This window comes from Vombatus ursinus, unplaced genomic scaffold (genome assembly GCF_900497805.2).
Source record: "Vombatus ursinus unplaced genomic scaffold, bare-nosed wombat genome assembly UNPS02014932.1, whole genome shotgun sequence".
NCBI classification, from domain to species: Eukaryota; Metazoa; Chordata; class Mammalia; order Diprotodontia; family Vombatidae; genus Vombatus; species Vombatus ursinus.
In genome coordinates, this window is record NW_020954710.1 from 6,188,546 (window position 1) to 6,211,753 (window position 23,208).

Genomic DNA, 23,208 nt, shown 5'->3' on the forward strand with positions numbered 1-23,208 from the left:
TCCTCCTCTCTCTCTCTCCCTCTCTCTCCCCTTCCCTCCTTCTCTCTTTCTCTCTCTCTCTCTCCCTCTCTCTCTCCCCTTCCCTCCTTCTCTCTCTCTTTCTCTCTCTCTTTCTCTCTGTCCTCCCCTCCCTCTCTCCTCTCTCTCCCTCTCTCCTCTCTCTCCTTCTCTCTCTCTCCCCTTCCCTCCTTCACTCTCTCTCTCTCTCTCTCTCTCTCTCTCTCTCTCTCTCTCTCTCTCTCTCTCTCTCTCTCTCCCTCTGCCTCCTCTCTTTAAAAAATGTTTATTTCCAGTTCCAAATTCTCTCCCTTCCTCCAGCCCCTCCCCCATCCATTGAGAAAGCAAGAAGTAAGATGCAGGCTTGGGCTCTATATCACAGTGGTCTCTCATTCAGTGACTCCAACAATATAAATGAAAGAATCACAAATAGGAAGCTGAAATATCAATAACAGTTCCAGGAGAAGAGGTAATGAAACATACCTCCCTCCTTTTGACAGTGAGGTGGGGGACTACCAGGGCTGAATACTGTATACATTATCAGATGCAGTCATAACATTGGATTTATTTCACCTAACCATGTTTCTTTATTACAAAGTAGGGCTCAATTTGGAGATGTCAGGGAAGAGTTGTTTTTTTTCTTCTAGAAATGGCTGTGAGAGGAAAACAAAGGGAATCCATAAAACTTACTTTTAAAAAAAAATTAAATGGAAAAAAAAACTACTCCTTGGAAGAAGACCCAGATCTAGCCCTAGGGTGCTAAAAATCAGAGGACTCTGTAAGAGTCAGGTCACTGGCAGGAGTTGGTTTCTGACAGCACACCAAGGAGGGATAGCAAGCTTTAACTCTGCTCTGAATTCTGAAGAATGTGGCAGAACCACTCACCTGTAGTGGAAATCAGAGGAATTGAAAAAAGCCCAAGAAGGAAATTCAGCTAGTGGAGTGATTTGGGCGGGGCAGTGGGGCCTAAACCCCAGGCAAATGGGGAGTTCGGGAATTTGCAGAAGCACGGACGACATCTTTCCAGGAGTGCTTCCTCATGGCAGTGGGCCTGGATGAGATAGAGAGACTCAGTCGTAGAAAAAAAAGCATTTTAGTACAGTTGGTATTTGGAATAGGGGCATGTGGGATGTTCAGGAGGGCTAGCACCTCTGGTGTGAGGACTGCTGAGTCCTTTTCAAGGTTACTCATCCACCTCTGGTGTCCACCTGATTCACCTAACTCTTACCTGTGGCTCCAAGAAGCATGTTCAGCAGCCACACTCACATCCCTCTTCACCTGCTGAGCTGGCCTTCCTACCCCACCCCCACTTGCCTCAGGTGAAAATTTTTCTAATTACGGTTCATCTCGGTAATGAGGCTTGGCATACTGGAAACCGTATGGGTCTAAGAGTCAGAGCTGGGAACTCATCGCATAGCTGCCATGGACTACTTGCGCAACCTTGGACAAGTCACTTAAACTCTGTATGCCTCAGTTTCTCCATCTAGCAATCCATCAGCATTTATTAAGCACCTACTATGTGCCAGGCACTGTGCTAAGTACTGAAGACACAAAAAGAAGCAAAAGATGCTCCCTGCCTGTCAATTGAGGAAGTTGATCCAGATGGTGCTTAGACATCACTAAATGCCTTCCACCTCTAAAATTCAGTGATTGAAATCTCTGAGAAATCAGTTTTAAGAGGACTCTTCCAAAATGGAGACATGAGATGGAATAAAGAGAGAAATGAGAAGTCAGAATTCCAGAAAAGTCATGAAGACCAACTGTGAAGGATCGTTGAGTTATTACTCAACCATAAGATCTCAGCATCGTGGACAGAGCTGGAAGGGACCTCAGAAGCCATTTTTCCAGTATCAACTGCCTCATTCTGCAGAGCAGGAAACTGAGGCTCAGAAGAAAGAGATAGAACCAGATTGGAACTCAGGGCCTCTGATGAGATCCAACCTTCCTTCCTTCCTTTGCACCTCACTGCAGATATCGATGGAAATGCCCATTCAAGGACGGTGGAATCAGGAGACAAGACTGACCCCTGTGTCACAGCCTCGTCACACTGCATCAAGCTCTCACTGTCTGCAGTGATGTTTTGAGAGTGATCATTCTATTTATTTATTTATTTTTAATTTATTTTGATTTATCAACAATCACTTCCATATGCTTTTGAGTTTAAAATTTTTCTCCCCCTTCCTCCCTACCACCCTCCCCAAGACGGCGCACAATCTGATATAGGCTATACATATACATTCCTATTAAACATTTTTTCATATTAGTGATGTTGTAAGTAAGAATTAGAACCAATAGGAGGAACCAGAGAGTGATCATTTTATACTAGACATGTCTCAATCTGTGTTTCTCCGAGCTTTGTCTAATAGGCTTCTATGGTAGTTCTCTTTAATTGCCATGGCCAACACCAACATGGGGTGTTCTGCATCACTATGTGAATTTTTTTTTCAGATTAAACCTATTTTGGGGGGCCCTGTCAAAGGATTGGGTCTCTCAAAGGCGTGGAGCAGACTGCCCTATCTACCTCTGTATATTAAACTGGGTTGTTCGGTTGGTGAGGAATATAATCATAGCATCACAGGTTTAGATTTGGAAAAAATCTGAGAAGTCTCCTAGCCCAGGCCCCTCGTTTTATGGGTGAGGAAACTGACGCCCAGAGATGTTAAGTGACTTGCCCAGAGTCACACAGCTAATGAGTGTGATTCGGTATTTGCACCCATGCCCTCCTGACTCCAAATCCTGTATCCTACCGACTATGCCATGAATCCTCTCAGGAAATACTTGTTAAATATCAACTACGCACAACGCTGTGTTGGACTGGTTGGCTGGTTGTTGTCCTTTGCTCTCAAAGAGGATGAAAACAACATCACTATGTTGGGGTCAAGGTACAGCATGTCCAACCAAGACTGATCAGACCGATAAGGGCTCTACCACGGGTCAGGCACAAACAGTCCACATGAACATTTGGAGTAGAGACGTCTTTAAATTTGGGCATCTCATGTTTTTTTTGAGCTACTTCAATTCTGCTTTGCTCATGGAGCACAGCACCTTCTCTGATGAGGGCACGCCATGCTGGATGGCCCTGTGCCGGTATTTCCCATGTCACACAGTCAATTCCAGAGTTCTTCAGAGAGACCTTGAGAGTGTCCTTGTATCTCTTCTTCTGACCACCATGTGAGTGCTTGCCCTGTGTGAGTTCTCCATAAAATAGTCTTTTAGGCAAGTGTAGGTTTGGCATTTGAACAATGTGGCCAGCCCATCAGAGTTGTGTTCTCTGTGGTAGAATTTGAATGCTTGACAGTTTAGTTTCGAGAAAGGACCTCAGTGTCTGGTACCTTATCCTGCCCGGTGATCTTCAGAATCTTCCTAAGACAATTCAAATGGAAGTGATTCAGTTTCCCGGCATGTGCTGGTAGACTGTCCAGGTTTCACAGGCATACAACAATGATGTCAGCACAACAGCTAACCTTCAGTTTGGTAGTCAGTCTACTACCTCTTCTCTCCCAGTTTCCTTCGGAGTCTCCTAAACACTGAGCTAGCTCTGGCTATGCGTGCGTCAACCTCATCATCTATATGTACATCCCTGGAAAGTATACTACCAAGGTAAGTGAACTTGTCCACAGCATTCCAAACCTCTCCATTTGCTGTAACCAAAGGTTCCAAATATGGATGGTGTGGTGTTGGCCGGTGGAGAAACTCTGTTTTCATGGTGTTAACTGTCAGGCCAAAATGAGCACAAGCAGCAGAGAATCGATCCATACTTTGTTGTATCTCAGCTTCAGAGGCTGCATTGAGTGCACAGTCATCTGAGAACAAAAAGTCACTCACCAACTCTCCCTCCACTTTAGTCTTGGCTTATAGCCTTTTCCAGTGAAATAATTTACCATCAGTGTGGTAGCTGGCCTTGATGCCATTTTTGTCCTCACTGAAGGTGTCCACCAACACTGAAGAAAACATCATGCTGAAAAGCATGGCAGTGGGCACACAGCTCTGCTTCACTCCTTTGGTGACTGGGAATGCTTGAAAGCATTGTCCATTATCTAGAACCTGGGCAAGCATGCCCTCATTAAACTGCCATACAACACTGATGACCTTCTCTGGGCAGCCAGATTTCGACATGATTTCCTCACGACTGACAGGATCAAGGCCCTGTGCTGGACACTGAGTTGACAAAGAAAACAACAAAACCATCAATCAATCACCAAGTTTTTTTTATTAAGTGCTTGCTGTGTTCCAGGCACCGGGTTATATGCTGGGGATACATGTACATCTGCAGGGTGTTTGCCAATATCTCGTATTAATGCTTTATTGATGTTTCTTTCTTGGAACGCTGTCATTTTTTAGTGCCACCTATACCATGCCCCCAAGAACCTTCTAATAACAAATAGGTTGCTAATTAAATCTCTATAATGCTGACAAGATAGATAAAGAGTAGTGGGCTGAAAAGCTGCAACTAGCTGAATTTGGATAAACTGACTAGACTCAACAAGGAGTCATTGTTTAATGTCTCCTTGGAAGGAAGTCTCTCAAGGAGTGCCACAGAGATCTGTCCTGGGGCACCCTGCTCTTTGACATTTTTGTCAATGACTTATATAAAGGTATTGGTTGGCATGACTATCAAATTTTCTGATGATACAAAGCTGGGAGGGACAGCTAATATACAGGACCCCAAAAGATCTTGTGACGGGAGAAATATCTACAGGGTCCCTGTTGCATAGGCGAGGCTCATTTTTTCCTAAAAAGGAAGAAAGCTGTCTTGGAGACTTGGCTGGTCCAGGGGACTAGGGCTGAAAATGTGAATATGGCTTTCCAGCCACACAGGGCTTAACAAAGCCAGCCGAGGAGAATTCTACGCCCCTCAGAACTGACAGCTATCCTATTGTCTTGGGGTTACCACACCCATCTGATTCAACAAACCACTCTAGCCAGACAAGTTTCCATTTGGAGAAGAAAGGGGCCACATCTACATGAACCATAGCTAACCGTTTGCTAGGTATTTTTTCCACCAGTGAAATCAGTAAACTGATTTTTGTAAAAGTTGGATGGTCTATGAGAATCTCATTTCATTCTGATCCTGAGCCTGAACCAGCCTGCATCAGGGCTGGCCCACAACAAATCTCAACAGGCTAAAATATTGGGTTGGATCCATTAAGACGACATTTAATAGGGATAAAAGTAAAGTCTTACACTTGGCTTTGAAAAAACCAGTTTCACAGGTACGAGATGGGAGAGGCAGAGTTAGAAAAAGATTTCTACAAAAAGAATCTGGAAGTTTCGAGGGATGATGAGGTCTGTGTGAGTCAACTTTGTGCTATGACAGCAAAAGAAGGAATTGAGATTTTAGACTGCATTAAGAAAGATATACTGCCTCAAACTAGGGAGGGGAGCAGGCTGCTGCATTCCAACCTGATCTGACCTCATGTCTCGTACTCTGTGTTCAGTTCTGGGCACCACATTAGAGGAGGAAGACTGACAAACGATGTCTAGGATGGTTCTGGGCCTCGGAAGCCTCACAAGGATTGGTTGGAGAAACTGGGGATATTTTGCCTAGAGGGTAAAAGACTTACTGAGAAACATGTTAATTGTTTTTAAGTTGAGGAAAGGATAAATGTGGAAGAGGACTTAAATTTAATCTGCTTGGCCCCAGTAGACAGAACTAAGCAGAATGAACAAGTCTAGTAGGCACATTTAGGGTGTTAAAACAAACAAACAAACAACTTCTTAATTAAGAACAATCTCAGAGTAGAAGGGCCTGCTGGAGGAGGGAGGCAGGGTCCTCCTTTACTAGACACAGTCAAGCAAGGACTGGACGGTCATTTGCCGGGAATGATGCATCATCGTGGTCCTTTATGGATTGCACCAGGTGACCTGGATGGGCAGCTAGCTGAAGCAGTGAATAAGAGTTGGGCCTGGAGTCTGGAAGACTCATCTTCTTGAGTTCAAGTCTGGCCTCAGATACTTAATAGCTGGGAGACCCTGGGCAAGTCACTTAACCCTGTTTAATTCAATTTCTTCATCTGTAAAATGAGATGGAGAAGTAAACGGCAAACCACTCCAGTATTTCTGCCCAGAAAACCCCAAACAGGGTCACAAAGAGTTGGAACAACTGAATAACAGCAAAGGTGGCCTGGAGAGGTGTGTGTGTCTGAGCCCCAGCTGTGAGTCTTTCTGGATCTGTGAAATGATTGCTGCTCTGTGATTTTGCATTCAATGTTGTCTTTACTTTTTTCATCGTTCATCCAAGCACAAGAAGGGTCTGTGATTTCATCAGTGTGAGGAACTCTCGTGACATATTACAACTCAGCTACGGCCCAAGTTTTTGTTCAGTTTTTTCAGTCACGTCTGACTCTTCCTGACCCCATTTGGGGTTTTCTTGGCAAAGGTACCATAGTGGATTACCATTTCCTTCTCTAGCTCATTTTACAGATGAGGAAACTAAAGCAAACAGGATGAAGTGATTTGCCCAGGGTCACATAGCTAGTGTCTGAAGCTGGTTTTGAACTCAGGGCTTAACAAGGCCAACCTAACTCCAGGTGTTCTATCCACTGCACCATCTAGCTGACTCAGTAGATAAGGACTAGGGAATTAATTGGTCTAGACGCACAGAGATTAAGTGACTTGCCAAGGAACACACAGCATCAGTGGCGGGATATGAATCCAGGTGTTCCTGTCTCCAATACCAACATTCTATCCCCTTAGCTACCCTGTATCTATTTTTTCCAATTGACACAATTTATTTAATCTTCCATAAACAATTACAAATTCAATTGCAGGTTGATTCTTGAACACTCTACACAGACATACATATACAAATGCACACACACAATAAGGTAGGGTCATGAAAAAGTCAAGCCAACAAGGATTTATTAAGCGCATACCATGTACCAGGCCCTGTGCCAACCCAAAAAGTAGTCCTTCCTTTCAAGGAGCTCACAGTCCAGTGGTGAAGACAACATACAAACAATTATGTCAGGGCAGCTAGGTGGCACAGTGGTTAGAGCACTGGCCCTGGATTCAGGAGGACCTGAGTTCAAATGCAGCCTCAGATACATAACACTTACTAGCTGTGTGACCCTGGGCAAGTTACTTAACCCCATTGCCCAGCCAAAAAAAACCCCAAAAAACCAATTATGTCCAAACAATCCACAGAGAGGATGAATTGGAGGAAATCTCAGAGGGAAGGAAGGAAACAGCATTCATTAAGCGCCTAATCAGTGCCAAGCACTTTACCAATATTATCCTCACAACAACTCAGCAAAGTAGGTACTATTATTATCTTAATTTTACAGTTGAGGAAACTGAGGCCGGAAGAGATTAAATTACTTGCCCACGAGCGTATTTGAGAGATGCTGAAAAGATGAAATGGACAGGCCTTGGCAAGAGCTTGGGTACTGGGGATGAGAGAGAATGAAGAATGAGGAAGACTGGTGGGTTCTGAGGCTGAGGGCCTGGGACGACGGGGATGCTCTCTACAGTAATAGGGAGGTCAGGAAGGCTTGGAGGAAGAAGGTCATTTCAGTTTTGTACACGTTGAGGTGAAGATGGGTACAGGACATGCAGTTAGAGATGTATAATATGCAGTTGGTGATCAGCGGGAGAAGAGGCCAAGAGAGGATAGGGCTAGATAAACAACAATCATCCGCACAGAGATAAGGAGTGAATCCGTGGGAGCTGGTGACAGGATCGAGCGAAGCAGTCTAGAAGAACAGAAAAGCGCTCAGGGCAGAGCCTTGGGGGACAGCAAAGGAGGCTGAGAAGGAGCAGCCAGGCAGGTGGACAGAGTACCAGCAGACAGCAGTATCAGAAAAACTTAGAGAGAGAAAAGGCTGCGGAGAGGTCAAGGAGAGTGAAGACTGAGAAAAGGCCACTGGGCCTTGGCAATGAAGAGATCACTGGTATCTTTGGAGAGAAAGGTATCAGCTGAATGATGAGGACGGAAGCCAGACACCATAGAATAGGAAGAAAATATATAGTGTCCTAGAATTAGCTCCCTGTTACCCAGCCATGGTGAGAGATGAGAAAAATAGCAGTTAGGTTCTTTGTATTTACTCCATGTGAAAAATGCTGCCAAGCATCATCTATAAATATATGCAAAAAATGAAATTTCAATTTCATTTCTCATTAAAATTTCATTAAATTTCAATTTAATTAAAAATGAAATTTCCATAAAACCACACTGTATACTAATACTCTTGTTGAAAGATTTAAGGTACATTAAAGGATCCTCTCAAAGGAGAAAAGCTTTCTTCTTCTTTTTTTTAAAAAGAGCATTTTATTAACAATTTACCATTACAATCAAGTAAACCTGCTTGATCAGTATTCACTAAATTATTTTCAACATGTAAAGTATCATAACAAGCTCAGAGACTAGCACACAGTAAGTACTTAATAAAAGATCTATCCACATATATGTGTATGTATATATATATTTTAATCATCATCTGTCCATCAGCTCTTTATCTGCCTCTATCATCTGCCTATCTCTAACATCATCTATCTATATATCTAGCTAGCTAGCTAGCCATCATTTGTCTGTCTGGACTTGGTGACCTCTCACGTCTTTCTCAAATCTAAATCTATGATCTTATGATTCTATTCCTCACCAATTAAACAGCCCAATCTGATACACAGAGGTAAACTGAACGTGTCTTGCTAAAAGGAACCACGGACAATGAAGTAATATCAGTACTATACATGTATGTACCAAATGGTGTAGCATCCAAATGCTTAAAGGAAAAGTTAAATGAGTTACAGGAGGAAATGGCCAGTAAAACTATACTAGTGGAGAACCTCAACCTTCCCTTCTCAGAACTAGATAAATCTAACCATAAAATAAATACAAAGTCAAAGAGAATAGAATCTTAGAAAAAGAAACAGGGAATCAAGTATTAAGCATCTACTATGTGCTTTACAAACATTATCTCCTTTGATCCTCACAACAACCCCGGCAGGTAAGTGCTATTACCATCCACATTTACAGTTTAGGAAACTGAGGCACAGATTGAGTGACTTGTCCAGGGTCACACAGCTAGGAAGTGTTTGAGGCTGGACTTGAACTCAGGTCTTTCTGATTCTAAGCCCAGCACTCTATTCACTGTGGTGCCACTGAGCTGCTTCTTTGCAAAATTAAGTAGTCCTATAAACACTCATTTTTATTATTTTTGTAAATGTACTTCTTGTTTCCCCTATAAGGATGTAAATAAGCTTCCTGCAAGCAGATGTTCTCATTCTTTATATTAGCACCCCCGGGGTCTGACACAGAGCCCAGCACATTGTAGGGTCTTCATCAATGCTGTTGACTAACTGCATTATAATATTCTATCACATGAACGTACCACATTGTATTTAACCATCCTCAAATGTTGCACGTTTAAATTGTTTCCAGTTATTTTTTTAAATTATATATAATGCTGATATAAAAATCTCTGAACAGATTTCTTTTGTTTACTTGTTTTGGTAACTTTGGGGGTACATTCCAACAATGGAATTACAGGTCAAAGCATACATATGATTATTTGTCTCTCTTACTTATTGACAGTATTCTCTAAAAGGATGGGAAAAAATCTTTCTTGAATTAAAACTATCTAGAGTCACATGAAAAAATGCTCTAAATCACTATTGATTAGAGAAATGCAAATCAAAACAACTCTGAGGTACTACATCACACCTAACAGATTGGCTAATATGACAAAACAGGAAAATGATATATGTTGGAGAAGATGTGGGAAAATTGGAACACTAATGCATTGTTGGTGGAGTTGTGAACTGATCAACCATTCTGGAGAGCAAACTGGAACTACACCCAGAGGGCTACAAAAACGTGCATATCCTTTGACCCAGCTATAGCACTTCTAGGGCTGTATCTCAAAGAGATCATAAAAATGGGAAAAGGATCCTCATGTACAAGAATATTTATAGCAGCTCTTTCTGTGGTGGCAAAGAATTGGAAATTGAGGGGATGTCCATCAATTGGGGAATGGTTGAATAAACTGTGGTATATGAATGTAATGGAATATTATTGTGCTATAAGAAACGATGAACAGGCTGACTTCAGAAAAACCTGGAAAGACTTGTATGGACTGATGCTGAATGAAGGGAGCAGAACCAGAGAACGTTGTACACAGTAACAGCCATGTTGTGTGATGACTGACTTTCTTAGACTTAGCTCTTCTCAGCAATGCAAAGATCTAAGACAGCTCCAAAATGCTGTCCACATCCAGAGAAATGACTACGAAGTTTGAATGCAGATCGAAGCATGCTTTTTGCTCTTTTTTCTCTTCTGTTTCATTTTGTTTCTTCTTTCTTGTGGCTCCTCCTATTGGATCTAGTTCTTCTTTACAACATGACTAATGTGAAAATTTAAAAAAGTCATTCTTGAATATGAATTGAAAATGCTGCCTGCAAGAGTTTATATGAAATTAGAGAGCCTAATGAAGAGGAGAAAGAGCCCTGGCTCTGGATTCTGGGTTCGAATCCCAGCTATGCTCCCTCCTATGTGCCTGCTCTAGAGCCAGCCCTCCCAGTTTTCTGGGCTTCAGTTCCCTCATCTGTAAAAATGAAAGACTCAGCTACGATCCCTCTGAGCTTTCCATTCTATGATCGAAAGGTGGAAAACATTGCTAGCCAACTATTTAGAGTAGGAAGAGATTAGCCCAAAACCACCCACCAGCATCTATTTTCTCTCCATCTGTCCCTCCAAAGTTGGCTTTGCTAATGAGGAGAACTTGAGGCATGACCTTAGACAGTGACTTCTCTTTCACAGCTAGGAGACGGGCATGAAAATCAGTTGAGACCCCAGGAGGAGTTAGGCCTATAAGCCACTGATTTTGAATCTAGGTGGGCTTGTCTGTTTGCTCTCTTACTGTGGAGGGAAGGACTCTGCCTGGGGGTATCTTTCCCCTAAATCAGACAGGGCATGTGATCATCCTGTCACCAAACCAAGAAGAAACAGAAACGGACCCGACTCTGCCAGAAACCTTGGAAGCAGAAGTGAGGAAGTGAGTGCTCTGAGAAAGCATAGTTCACAAACTGGGCCAGGGCCCAAATCTCTGGAGTTCCTAGTAGGAGAGCAACCCATCAGGGCTGGTTTTCCCTTCTCGTGGGATTTTTCATAAGGTCAAAGAACTCCTGCCAACAGAAATGGAGACCAGACCATGACCACCCAGATGTGAGCCAAAAACAAAGGAAGGTGGATGGAGCAGGTCCTTTCAGAAAAGGGAGAAAGCCATTCCCAACCCGCCTTCTTTCTTCCCTTTACCAAGATGGCATCAGGATAACACAGTAATCCAGCATAAGCAAGCAGAAGACTCCAAACAGAGACCACTCTGCTATTTTCTGGGTACATCATTTAGCCCAGGAAACTAGAAAATAGACAAAAGAATATATGTTTGGGGTCTGAAACAGCTACACAACATTTTATTAATTAACTAACAATAATAATAATAATAATAATAATAATAATTTAAATCCACACTGCTCCAACACTCCTTTCTCAGTGTTCCAACAAAGGTACTGGAATATCTTAAGCATTTCCAGCTTTCTTATGTGTTGAAATTATTAGCCAACTATTTAGAGCAGGAACAAGATTAGCCCCCAAACGCCCGCCAGCATCTATCTTCTCTCCTTTCATCCCTTTCACATTGGCTTTGCTAAGAGTAGAGCTTGTGGGATGGCGGTTGCTGCCATGGTCCATTCTTTGGCCCCCATGCCACCCAGAGCAGCTGGAGCAGGAAGTGTCTGGCGAGGGCAGGAGGTCATCTCAATCATCGATGTCCATTTCGGTTACCGCCTGTTTACTGGATTTTTTGTTTCCTCCTTCTGTCTTCTTTTTCTTCTTATCTTTTTGTTCCTGGTTAATTCGAGAAATCTCTTCACTCTTCTCTGTGATGTAATTTAGCTAAAAATAAAGTTTAGGGATAATATTTTGAGACTGCTTCTCATCAGACCAAAAAGAAAAGAATTCTGCACAAGGGGAAATAAATGCTTATTGACTTAATGATTGATTGGTGTCCCCAAAGCATTGACATGTGGATGTTCAAGACGTGCTCCCCTCTCTTCAAGATTCAATACGGTTCTAAACCAGGGAGGGTTCTTAATCATGTTTGTGTTCTAGACCTATCTGTCAATAGGCTGGTGAAGCCCATGGACCCCTTCTCAGAATACCATTCTCAAATGTGTAACATACACGGGAGTTACAAAAGAAACTTATTCTTTTGAAATACAGTTAGTCAAAACTTTTTTTAAACAAAGTTCATAGACCTCCTAGGCTAAAACCCCTAGTCTAAAAGCTTTCTTGGCAGATGAATCAAGAGAGGCAGGATGCTCTAACAGTGGACAGAGAGTCTCGCTCAGGGTCATGAGGTCTTGGGTTCAAGTCTCCCACCTCTGACACATTCTGGGCATGTGACCCCACTGCAACGTCACTCCATCATTGAGTGTTCAAGATAACAGTAAAAGAGTGACAACAGCCATTACAAATGCAAGCTGCAGGACAGTTTGCTGATCTGCCGAAAAAGGAAAGAAAGGAAAAGGAGTTGGTGAGAAACAAGTCCACTGGTCCTAGGAGTCAGGAAGCCCGGCAGGTAAAGGCCTTCCCTAGGTGACGCTAGCATCCCTGTCCAGATTATGCACTAAGCTCCAGCCGTATGGGCCCCCTGCCATCTTCCTCCTCTGTGGAAAAGCCTGGGCCCAGGCTGCCCTGCACATGTAGAGTGCACCGTCCTCCCCTCCGACCCTCAGAATTCTTAGCTCCCTTCACTGAGGTGCCACTTTCTGGGGAAAGCCCCTCTCCTTCCTGCTCAAAACACCTTTTTCACACGTCTCTTTGTAAATGAGCTTTGTAAAAGTTCCTGAAGGACCGGGGCACTTTTTCCTTTGGTCTCTGTATCCCTAGCACCTTGTACACAGTTAGGTGTTTAATTAGTGCTTCCGGGACTGGATCAGAGTTGTGTCTGTCACTAAGGAGCTGTAGGTCTGGGGGCCTCAGTTTCCTTAGGGCAACAAGGGGGTTGTACTGGGATGCCATCGGAGGGTCCTTTTAACTTCCAATGAGAACACAGAAAACTCACTCTTTCTTTCCATGATCCCAAGCTGAAAGAGAACGATCAAACAGGGCACATTCTGGGATCCATCCCTGACCTGGACCCTCAGTCATTTTCTGGTCACCACAACAATGAGATTCAAATCCAATCTCAGCCCCAAACATCATGATGATGCTACACAGGCTATAAAGGTCCAAAGTTTAGAAGTAGAAAAAAAAAGGAAAGGGAGGTGTGCAGATTACTAACCCCAGAGAACGCTGATGACGGCCTGCAAATGCTGGGTGGGCAGATCCAGCAAAATGAAAGAAAGCCCATATATTACAGGCAAGTCCTCCAGGCTCAATCAGCTCAGGGTTTTAATGCAAGGTGCCCTGGGGAATAACTTCCTTGCTTCAGGGGATTAATGGGGAATAATGTATTCTGATAGGAAAGGAGAGGAAGGAAGGAAATTCATCTCTCACCAATGAGCTGCTCCTCCTGGCTAAGAGCTTCACGTCCTCCATGTTAATTGTGCTTCTTTTTGCATGTCTGGGGAAAGGGCAGAAACAATTCACCAAATGTTTGCCATTATTTCAAGGGTTGCGAGTTCACAGACCCTGCCATACAGACTCTCAGCTAGCCAAGGCCCGGCAGTCTGCAGCCTTTGCGGATGGGGGTGCCCAGGGAAACGCCAAGAGGAGGATAGTCAGACTCAAGGACTACTGTCCGAATGTGCTCCGAGGATGGCCGAGGAGCCCAGATGCCTGAGGTCCAACACTGGGCTGACCGTTCAGCACAAGCTGCGCAGCAGGCACCAAATCCCTTCCAGAAGTTGGGCATAAACATCAGGAAAGGGCCGACGGGAAGGATGTAACACACAGTTTGGGGAGAGACAAAAGTCTGCCAGCTTGGCCCTCCATCACAGAACATCCTTCGGCGGCTATTCACTGCACACGGACCATGGGCCAGGCTAAGTCCAGGCCAGGCATCAAGGAGGTGGCTAAAGAAATAGACACGGCCTCTGCCCTCTGGCATAAGAAACAAGGCCTACAAATGAGAAGGGGGTGCTAACAACAACTCAGGTGTGCAGAGCACCTTCCTCCCCCAGAAACCACCCGCAGCACAGGCTTGCTCACCAAAGTCAGTGTGCCTTCCCAGCACCCCACACCGAATGTTGGCTGAGCGCACACACACACACGTCAGCAAACTAAGGGACTCATTCAAATGCTCCTCGTCCTTTCCCACCTTGGTACCTTTGCCCAAGCCCCTCCCTCCATATCTACCGCTGTGTTACAAAAGGCACTTTTCCAGGTCCCTGACTCCCCAAGTCTTCTGAAGTGGGGATTTCAGACATAGGGAAGGCAGCTCTTATCTACGTTCACTGGGACTGGGGGTTGGGGCCTGGGCAACAGCCAGCAAGCAGAATTCTTTACCTTAGCGGATCTTCTCATCTCTCCCCTTCTCCCTGCTTGCTTACAACAAGGGACAGAGATGCCATTTTATCCAACCATGAAACAAAAAAGGCCTTTAACCCGAGCCAAAGCATAACTGGTTCACTATGATGATGCCTGATAACTCCACCTTGTTTTATTTTTCCGTTTAGCCATAAAGTGTTGCTATTTAGAATTTTTTCTTTCTTCCATCATCTGGTCACACTGTAGAAGACAAACTGGGGAGGCAGCCTCCACTGCAGGGATGGTGGCTGAGCCGGCTACCCCTCACATTTCCTCATTCCTTCTGAGCCGTCAAACTGAACTCCACAAAGCACACCTTCCCCGCCACCTTCTCTCTCTGCTGATGGTCCCAGCACCCTGCGGGCCACCCCTGCCCACAGGGCGAGTCATCAGGGACCCCCGATGGGTCACTGGCTCCTGCCCCTCCCACTGGTCACCTCCTTCCACGTTCCCAGGCTGAGAGAGAGCAGTCAAGCAGAACAAGGCCTGGGATCCATCACATGCCAGACCCTCGGTGGGTTTTTGGCCGCCATGACAATGCTACCCCAATCCAGTAGATTAGGGGCAGCTAGTGGATAGAACGCTGGGCTCTCGCAAATCCAGCCTCAGACACTTCCTAGCTGTGTGACTCTGAGCAAGTCCCTTCACCTCTGTTTGCCTCAGTTTCCTCATCGGTAAAATTGGGATCATAACAGCACCTCCCTCCCAGGGTTGTTGTGTGGATGAAATGAGAAAATACTAGCACAGTGCTTAGCACAGGGCCTGGCACACTGTAGCTGCCATACAAATGCTTAGCCTCCTTTCTTTCCCCATCCTCTACTCTAACCTTCCCATGACACTGCTCTGATCAAGACACCAAAAAGTACTCCAAACCCTTCTGTGGCTCCCTACTGCCTTCTAAACAAAAAACACTAGTCTTGGCATTCGAGGCCTTTCACCTGGTTCCATCCCACCTCTTGCAGTTTTCTCGCATTATTCTACATAAGGACAACTCTGTCCCCCATTCTAACTGTCCTTTCTGCCTCCACATCCTTATAACCTGGCCCCTATGTCTGGCACGGCTTCCTCCCCTTTCTCCACCCACTTTCTTTCTGCTGAAATACTATCTGCTTTTCCATTGTACCCCAAGACCCCTGGGGCCTGGCCATCTGACTTTCAGCTGAAATCTCCCATACACTCTCTTCCCCTACTGGAAAGTGAGCCCTAAGAACAGGGGGCATCTTAACTTTCTCAGTTGGTCAATAAATATTTATTAGGTACCTGCTATGTGCCAGGTACTGCAAAGAAAGGCAAAAGACAGGCCTTGTCCTCAAGGAGCTTGATTTAACAGGGGAGACAGTGGGTAGCCAGCTGTGGGCAAACCAGCCATGGAAGGACAAGTGGGAGAGAATCCACAGAGGGAGGCCCAAAGGACCTTCTATGTGTATCTCTGATGCCCCAGCACAGTGACGGCACCTTGGACGTGCTCACAAGGCCCCAGTCCGGGGTCGCCTTCTAGGAAGCTTTTTCTGACCCCTGGCCCAACTAAAAGTCATTTCCTCCACCCCTTTCCCTCCCTCTTTCTTCCCCCCTTTTGTGGGTCCCCCCCCTCTTCTCTGTCTCTCTCCCTCCTCTCTCTTCTCTCTCCCTCTCCCTCCTCTGTCTCTCTGTCTCCCCTTCTCTTCTCTCTCTCCCTCCCTCCTCTCTTTCTTTCTCCTGTCTACAATATTGCCAAGGCCTCTTTCCTCGGCTTTTACCCTCTTCCCCACCATCATTTTTTGTGCTCCCAGTTTCCTTCCCTCTCAGAACAGGGACTCTGCCCTTTCTCTCTTTGTATTCCTGGCTGTCCCCTGCACATGGTAGGTACTCAAGAAAGGTTTGGTGAATGAACTCATGGCCAAGCTGGAAGCTGCTGGGCATTTCTGAGAGGGCGAATGAACATAGGAACAAGAGGTGTTTAAAGTCTGCCCTCTGGGAACCTAGTGCTTTAATTCATTCAAAACATTCCTAACTGAGACAAAGAGGTAAGAGGAGGGTGCGGGGGAGGGAGAGGTTGGCACCAAATCAGGAAGGATGGCAAATGAGAAAGCTTTAGCCCTTTCAGGCCTCAGTCATCTGAATTGCTTCATAAAAGCAATTCATGGCAATTGTTTTCAATTACCTAAGGTACTAATTGAAGAGACGAGCATAAATCACCTGTAAAAGCTCAAGTGATTCTAGACGAAAGCGGGGCCCTCACTTTGTGAGGGCTGCTTTTTACTCTTAACAAATGGGGCAAATGAAAGCCTTTGACTAGCTCAGGCATCAGCCGTCCTTACCCCCACACCTGCAGGCAATTACACCCCACATACACTTAGGAGGGCTCCTCCACGTCCCGCCTAATTTCCTTTTGTGTCTTTCTTTCTCTCTCCCCACCTACAAAGTTTCAAAGTGCTTGAAACCCTCATGCCGAGAACGGTGGGGGGAAAGCGGGAACGGAGCGCCCCTGTGCACATGGCGTATCGGTCCCTCGGCCTGACGCCCTCCACTGAATCTGCAATCAGGTCACTTCTGTTCTGCGACAGACACTTGTACAAGTTCATGAAAACGTCGCCAAAAGCGAGGCTGAATCCACCTGATGGAAAGCAGACACTAATTACGGGGCTTCACGGATGGAGACACGAGGCCCCGAAAACTGAAGAGCGAAAGGCCCCCTCGAAACCCAGCCACCAACGGAAGGCGCCAGCCAGCTGCAGAATCACAAACAGGCAGACAAAAAATCCACAAAAAACAAAAAGGGCAAGACTTCCCCAAAACCCACCTCTTACACCTACCTGGCAAACATCTCGAGGTCTTTGGCGAAATGTTCTGAAAGAGAAAGGAGAGGCACTTTAGTCACAACCTCCTCCTCCTGGTTTCAGGGATGAAAAGTCAGTTTCTACGTCTGCCGTCACTCGCTCAGGGACGGACAGAGCAGCCTTTCAAAGGTGAAGGTGTGCTCATCACTTCTCTCATCGCCCTCATTCATTGCGGCCCCCTCTCTTCCAGCACCCTTTACCCCTGCAAATCTTCCATTAATTCGGTACCTTTGGTTTCTGATAATTAAACAAAACCATTCTTTAACTTCAGATCTGACCCCAAAGATGGAGCTCTGCTTGACCCCAAATCAGGGCACCCACAGCAAGTACCAGAGTAGGGCCAGGCAATGACCAAGTCAGCTGAAAAACCAAACTGCACAAAGCCCTGAATCTCACCACCAAACTCATGAGGGGGTCCTGGTTCTTGGGAGCCATTATTTGCCACGCCCCCTCCTCTCAGCTGGGAGGTGTAGGACTCTGGCACACCCCTTCCAGACAAGGTCACTGTGTCTACTGGATTCAATCAGGGGTGGGCAGGTCTATTCAAAAAATACTGTTATAAAAACAAAAGGCCTCAGTAAGACTAACATTTACGGGGCAGGGCAGCCTCAAAAGCTGGAAGACCTGGGTTCAAGTCCTACCTCAGACACACACTGACTGTGAGATCCTGGGCAAGTCACTTAACCTCTTTGTGCCCGCCGGCTGAAGGAGTTTGCTCACTGGGTATTCCTTGCACCAGTGAAACCACAGGTTCAGTAAAGAAGGAATGAAAAGGAAGGTCATGGGGGTGGGGTGAGGATGGCAGTGAGGATCAGAAGGGAAGTCAGACCTCTAGCCCAAAAGCTGCCTTTACAGAGGAGGAACAATGAGTACAATAAGGCAGGCCCTCCCGGGCTGAGGTGGGGGACTAGGGAGGCGGGAAGGGAGAGACGCTCCCTCACTGGTCCCACTGTGTTGGTTCTGCTTAACTGGCTTTCTTTGTTTGGAGAAAGGGGTGGGGCTGGGGGGAGGACAACAGCGCAGAAACATAGAGCTTCCACGACATTTATTTTTAAAAAGAAACACAAACACAAGGAAAGGTTGCTTGCCGGGCTGGGGTCAGAAGTCAGAGAGAGAGCCAAGATGAAAAAAACAGAAAGGCAACAGACAAAGCTTGTTTTCAAAAGGCAATGCCAAAGCAAGGGGCAGCAGGAGTGGGCCACCTACCGCACTGCCGAAAGGTGACCTCGGAGATGGCCGCGATGGCCGGCTTGGTGAACCGGACGCCTTTGGCATCGGCAGCTTCCTGGCACATGGAGCCCACCGTGTAGTGGACGGTCGCCTTCAGGTTCTGAAACACAAGACACAATTCCAGGGGGATTCAATTCAGCCGGATCCAAAGGGTTTGTTCAGCGTCTCCTCGGGTGTGTGGCGCTCTCGGAGGGGCTGGTGATCCGAAGACAAACATCAACGGTTCCTGCCCTCAAGGAGCTTACACTCTCCTGGGGTGAAACAGGCACACAGGCAAGTAAATGCCAAATCCAGGCCGATCGATTCATCAACAAGCACTTGTTAAGCTGCTACTATGTGCCAGGCATTGAGGTGGGCGCTGGGGATTCGAATTTACAAAGAATGAAATGATGGCTGCCCGCAAGGAGCATGCACACGCTGCCTCAGGGAGACCGCCTGAACACACAGACGTGTGTGCAGACAACGTCATCACGATCAATATGAGGTGCTCGGCGAGGGGGGGCACTTAGCCCTGGGGGGAGGGGCAGGAAAGACTTCCTGCAGAAGGGGCTACTCCCACTGGGATGGTTCTTGAGCAGAAGAGGGTCGTGCTCTGACTTTCCTTTGGGAACAGTAAGTAACGTGTCAGAGGTGACGAGGGCCCGCACCAGACTGGGCCACATGAGTAGAGACAGGCCAGCAGAGAGAGGTGCTGTGCAGCTGGGACAGAACTACGGGAAACGAGGGAGAGCAGAGGGCTCAGGAACGCTCCAAGGTCCCCAAAGGGTTGGGCACTGGGGCCTTTCCTGTCAGGCTGAAAACCAGCAATCTCTTAGCACTTTCATCAGGCCTGGGTGGTCTCCAAGTTCCATCCGGCTCTGACCCCCTACCACAGCACTGGTTACCTGGGGACTGAGTCTCATGGCCGAGATGACTGAGGTGAGCAGAGACACGTTTCCAGTCATGGAGAAGCCGGCAGAGGGGGCAGGCCGGTCCCCTATGATGACAGGCATCTGGGGCCAGCCAGCTCTGCCCCCAAGAACCCAACCAGTCCAGGCGACGGAAGAGGTCTCCTCCAGAAGGGGGCTTGGAGCCAACATGTTACAGATGGAGAAACAGAGACGCAGGGGTGACATGAATGCTTGGGGCGGGGGGCATGGCTCACAAGAAGCAGGGTCTGGCCCTGGTTTTCTGATGCTCTTTCCAGGAGGGGGGCATCGAATAGAGCGGAAGTCCTGGAGTCAGGAAGACCTGAGCTCCATCCGACCTCAGCTTCCAAGATGAGCTTTTGAAACATAAATCATACATTTGGGTTCAAAAAATAAACTTCACAAGTATAAGAAAGGGGAGGTATGGATGATAACAGCTGGCATTTCTACAGTGCTTTAAGGTTTGCAAAGAAGAGCTTCACCAATACTATCCCATCTCATCTCCACAACAATCCTGGGCGGGAAGGGGGTTGGGTTGCTATTATTATCCCTATTTCACAGATGAAGAAACTGAGGCAGACACACTGCTAGTAAGTGTCTGAGCCCAGATTTGGTCTCAGGTCTTAACTCCAGGCCCAGCCCTCTGCCCCCTGCCCCTAGTGGGCTAGACAGAAGCTTTCAGAAGAAAGATCTGGGGGTTGCTGCTCAGTCGCTTCAGTTACGTCTGACCCTTCATGATCCTACCTAGGTTTTGTTTTTTTTTTAAAGATACTAGCACAGTTTGCCATTTCCTTCTCTAGCTCATTTTATAGATGAGGAAACTGAGGCAAACAGGGGGAAGTGACATGCCCAGGGTCACACAGCAAGTCAATGTCTGAGGCCATATTTGGACCATAAGTTGTAAGTCAGCAGTATAATTATGGCCAGAAGAGCTAATGAAATCTTAGTGGACTTTTGAAAACCAAAGGAACAGGCTGGCTCTGCTATTGACATGAAGAGGCCTTGTGTCCAGAACTAGAAAAGCGCCACAGTCCTCTGTCCTGGTCACGACACGTCTGGGCTCCCAGGGCTGTCCTTGGAGAAGGCCAACAGGCTGCAGAGTGCCTCGTGAGCAGAGTGTGGGTCAGCCGAAGGAGCTGGGGACATTTATCCTGAAGAAAGCAGACGCCTGGGGGGCATGGTCACTGTCTTCAAAGGGCTGTGGAGCTGAGCCGTGGAAGCCACACGGAGGGCGGGACAAGAAGCACCAGGAAAAGGTGGTGAGGAGTGGGCTGTCGTTCCCCCCCACCAGGACCACCCCAGAGGCACACTGCTGTAGAGGGAAGGGCTGTTCGAGCCAGCCTGGGCTCACCTGGGCCGCCTCTGATGTCGCTGGAAATGGAGCTCAGACCCCCAGCCTCTCCCCCAGGGCCGTTGTCAGGGTCGGATGCAGAGCCCCCCGCAGGCCGCCTTCGAGGGCATCATGAGAACAAGCCTCCGGCGTTCTGGGCCCCCAGTCTGGCTTGGAGGTGCGGGGCTCGCCATCGAGGGTGCTCCCCCGGCTCTCACTTGACACGCGAGGTGGCTCCAAGGCAGTGAAGAAAGGTGGGGGCTGCTGGCTGCAGGCGCTGAGCCCCTGACCAGCGGGTGTGGGCCCGCGCCCCAGCCACAGTAACCAGGGCTTGCTCTGATGGAGTCACTGGGCAGGAGGAGACCCCTGCCTAGCAAGGGTTCTGGGGGATCCCCGAGTCAGAAGGACTGGCATGGTTAAAAGCGCCTGCATAGCTTCTGCGACAAGGCAGACCAGGGCAGAAACAGAAGAGACGGGCTCATCGTGGGGCAGTAGAACGGCTTGAGATGACACCTGGAGTCAGAAAGACCTGCCTAGGAATTAATCCAAATCCAGCCCGGTGGCCCTGGGCCCTCTTTACCTCTGTTTGCCTCATCTGCAAAATGGGGATAAGAAAAGTGCTTACCCACTCACCTCTGGGATCAAATTGTGGGGCAGGCAGTCTTAGAGCAACTTTAAGCTACATAAAAGCTATTAAAACTTTTTATCTGTTTTATTTTTTAATTGAATTTTATTTTTGTGCTCCAAATTCTCTCCTTCCTCCACCTTCTCCCCCACTTATTGAGAAGCCAAGAAATACGATACCCTTTGTACATGTGAAGTCATGCAAAATGATTCTACCTTAAAATTACTAAAGCCTAAAGTTATACCAAGCCAGTAGGGACACCAGTGTAAAGTCCTCTGGTTTTTAAAGTTCGTCATGACCTGCCCTCTCCTGTGCATGCACCGGAGACCAGCGACTGTGGCCGGAGGTTATTCCTGCCAAGCTCAGCTGACTCTCCCTCCTCATCTCCACCTCCCAGCCACAACTCCACCCTCCTTTCCTGACCCCCTGAATGGTAGAGCCCCCCCTTCTATTCACTGCCTCCAATTTCTCCTATCTCTCACCTGTCTGGATACACAGCATTCACTATAAATGCTTGTTGACTTCATTTCCTTCCCAGGGTTGTTTTGAAGATAAAATGAAGGGGCAGCTAGGTGGCACAGTGGGTAGAGCTCCAGCCTTGGAGTCAGGAGGACCTGAGTTCAAATCTGGTCTCAGACACTTGACACTTACTAGCTGTGTGACCCTGGGCAAGTCACTTAACCCCAATTGCCTCACCAAAAAGCAAACAAATAAACAAAAAAGAAAATTATGACTCAAAACTGCTGCCTACATGAAAGTCAGAGCTGTTAAAAGAGCTTGGAAGAGGATAAAATGAGATAATTTGTGAACCTTAAAGCGCTATTCAAAGAGGGGCAACGGCCTGCATCTACTACAGCCACCAAGACAGCGTTCAGCCTGGCAGCAGCGTGCCGTGGGGGGCTATCCAGAGAGCTTCTGGAGCTCTCTCTTGGCCAAAACCAGAAGAACTAGCAATCTCTCCACATGCCTTGATGATAATCTCAACTTTCAGGAGGTGGAAGAAACAACAATGGAAGTTCTCTGCTGGGTCTGACTGTCACTGGTGGGGAGGAAATGATGGAAACCTCGGGGGAAGGGACCGGTCCCTCCTCGAGTCTGTGACGGAGAAGGGCGGGCAGGGGTCTCTGGTTTCTTGTGCTTTCAAGGCACTGAATGAGAAGGCTCGAACACAAGGGGCACAGAGGCAACACCCAGCTGGGCGGGGAGCCGAGACCTCATCTGAGCAAGGTCGAGAATCTGGGGACAGAATGAACAAGAGCCCTGGATGGAGACGTTCAGACATAGATCCTGAAAGGAGGATGGAGGTGGAGAACAAACCCACAGCCAGTCTAGGGCCCGTCCGGCCTTCTCTAAAGCCAACAGTGACATCGGTGCGCTGGAGCAGAAAGTGGAGCCGACCCTGGGTGGAGCAGCTGTGCGGTGCAGGGTCTGTGCACACGGTGATGTCGGAAAGCCAAGGAGACCCCAAAACACTTAGCACCATGTCACCTTCTCATGCCAGCTGCTCTGCCTTCTCTAGAAACAGGAAGAACCCTGTGTCCTAAGCTTGACAGGCTAGATCTGAAGATCAGGGACCCAACTATTAAAGACACGAGTCAGTGCGGAAATCCCCGCTTGGACACTGGATGTTCTAAGGCCCCTCCCAGCTCTGACATCCTGCCTTCTAAGGCCCCTCCCAGCTCTGACATCCTGCGTTCTAAGGTCCTCCCAGCTCTGACATCCTGTGTTCTAAGGACCCTCCCAGCTCTGACATCCTGTGTTCTAAGGACCCCCCCAGCTCTGACATCCTGTGTTCTAAGGTCCTCCCAGCTCTGACATTCTGTGTTCTAAGG

The 23,208-nt window shown here is 47.1% G+C and overlaps 1 protein-coding gene across 2 annotated transcripts in view; it reads right to left on the minus strand.

Annotated features, from left to right (window-relative positions):
• Positions 1 to 11,363: 11,363 nt before the first annotated feature.
• CENPS (centromere protein S) overlaps positions 11,364 to 23,208 on the minus strand; it is a 13,843-nt gene continuing 1,998 nt past the window's right edge. The window contains exons 1-5 of one of the 2 annotated variants that reach the window (XM_027844034.1): positions 19,398 to 20,150; positions 18,490 to 18,613; positions 17,260 to 17,293; positions 13,496 to 13,562; positions 11,364 to 11,890 (exon numbers count right to left, since the gene is read on the minus strand). In XM_027844034.1, the coding sequence (XP_027699835.1) occupies positions 11,753 to 11,890; positions 13,496 to 13,562; positions 17,260 to 17,293; positions 18,490 to 18,613; positions 19,398 to 19,628 (594 nt within the window). In that variant the 5' untranslated portion in view covers positions 19,629 to 20,150 and the 3' untranslated portion in view covers positions 11,364 to 11,752. Of the gene's footprint in view, positions 11,891 to 13,495; positions 13,563 to 17,259; positions 17,294 to 18,489; positions 18,614 to 19,397; positions 20,151 to 23,208 lie in introns of those variants that run through there. The other variant, XM_027844035.1, reaches the window with a different exon arrangement.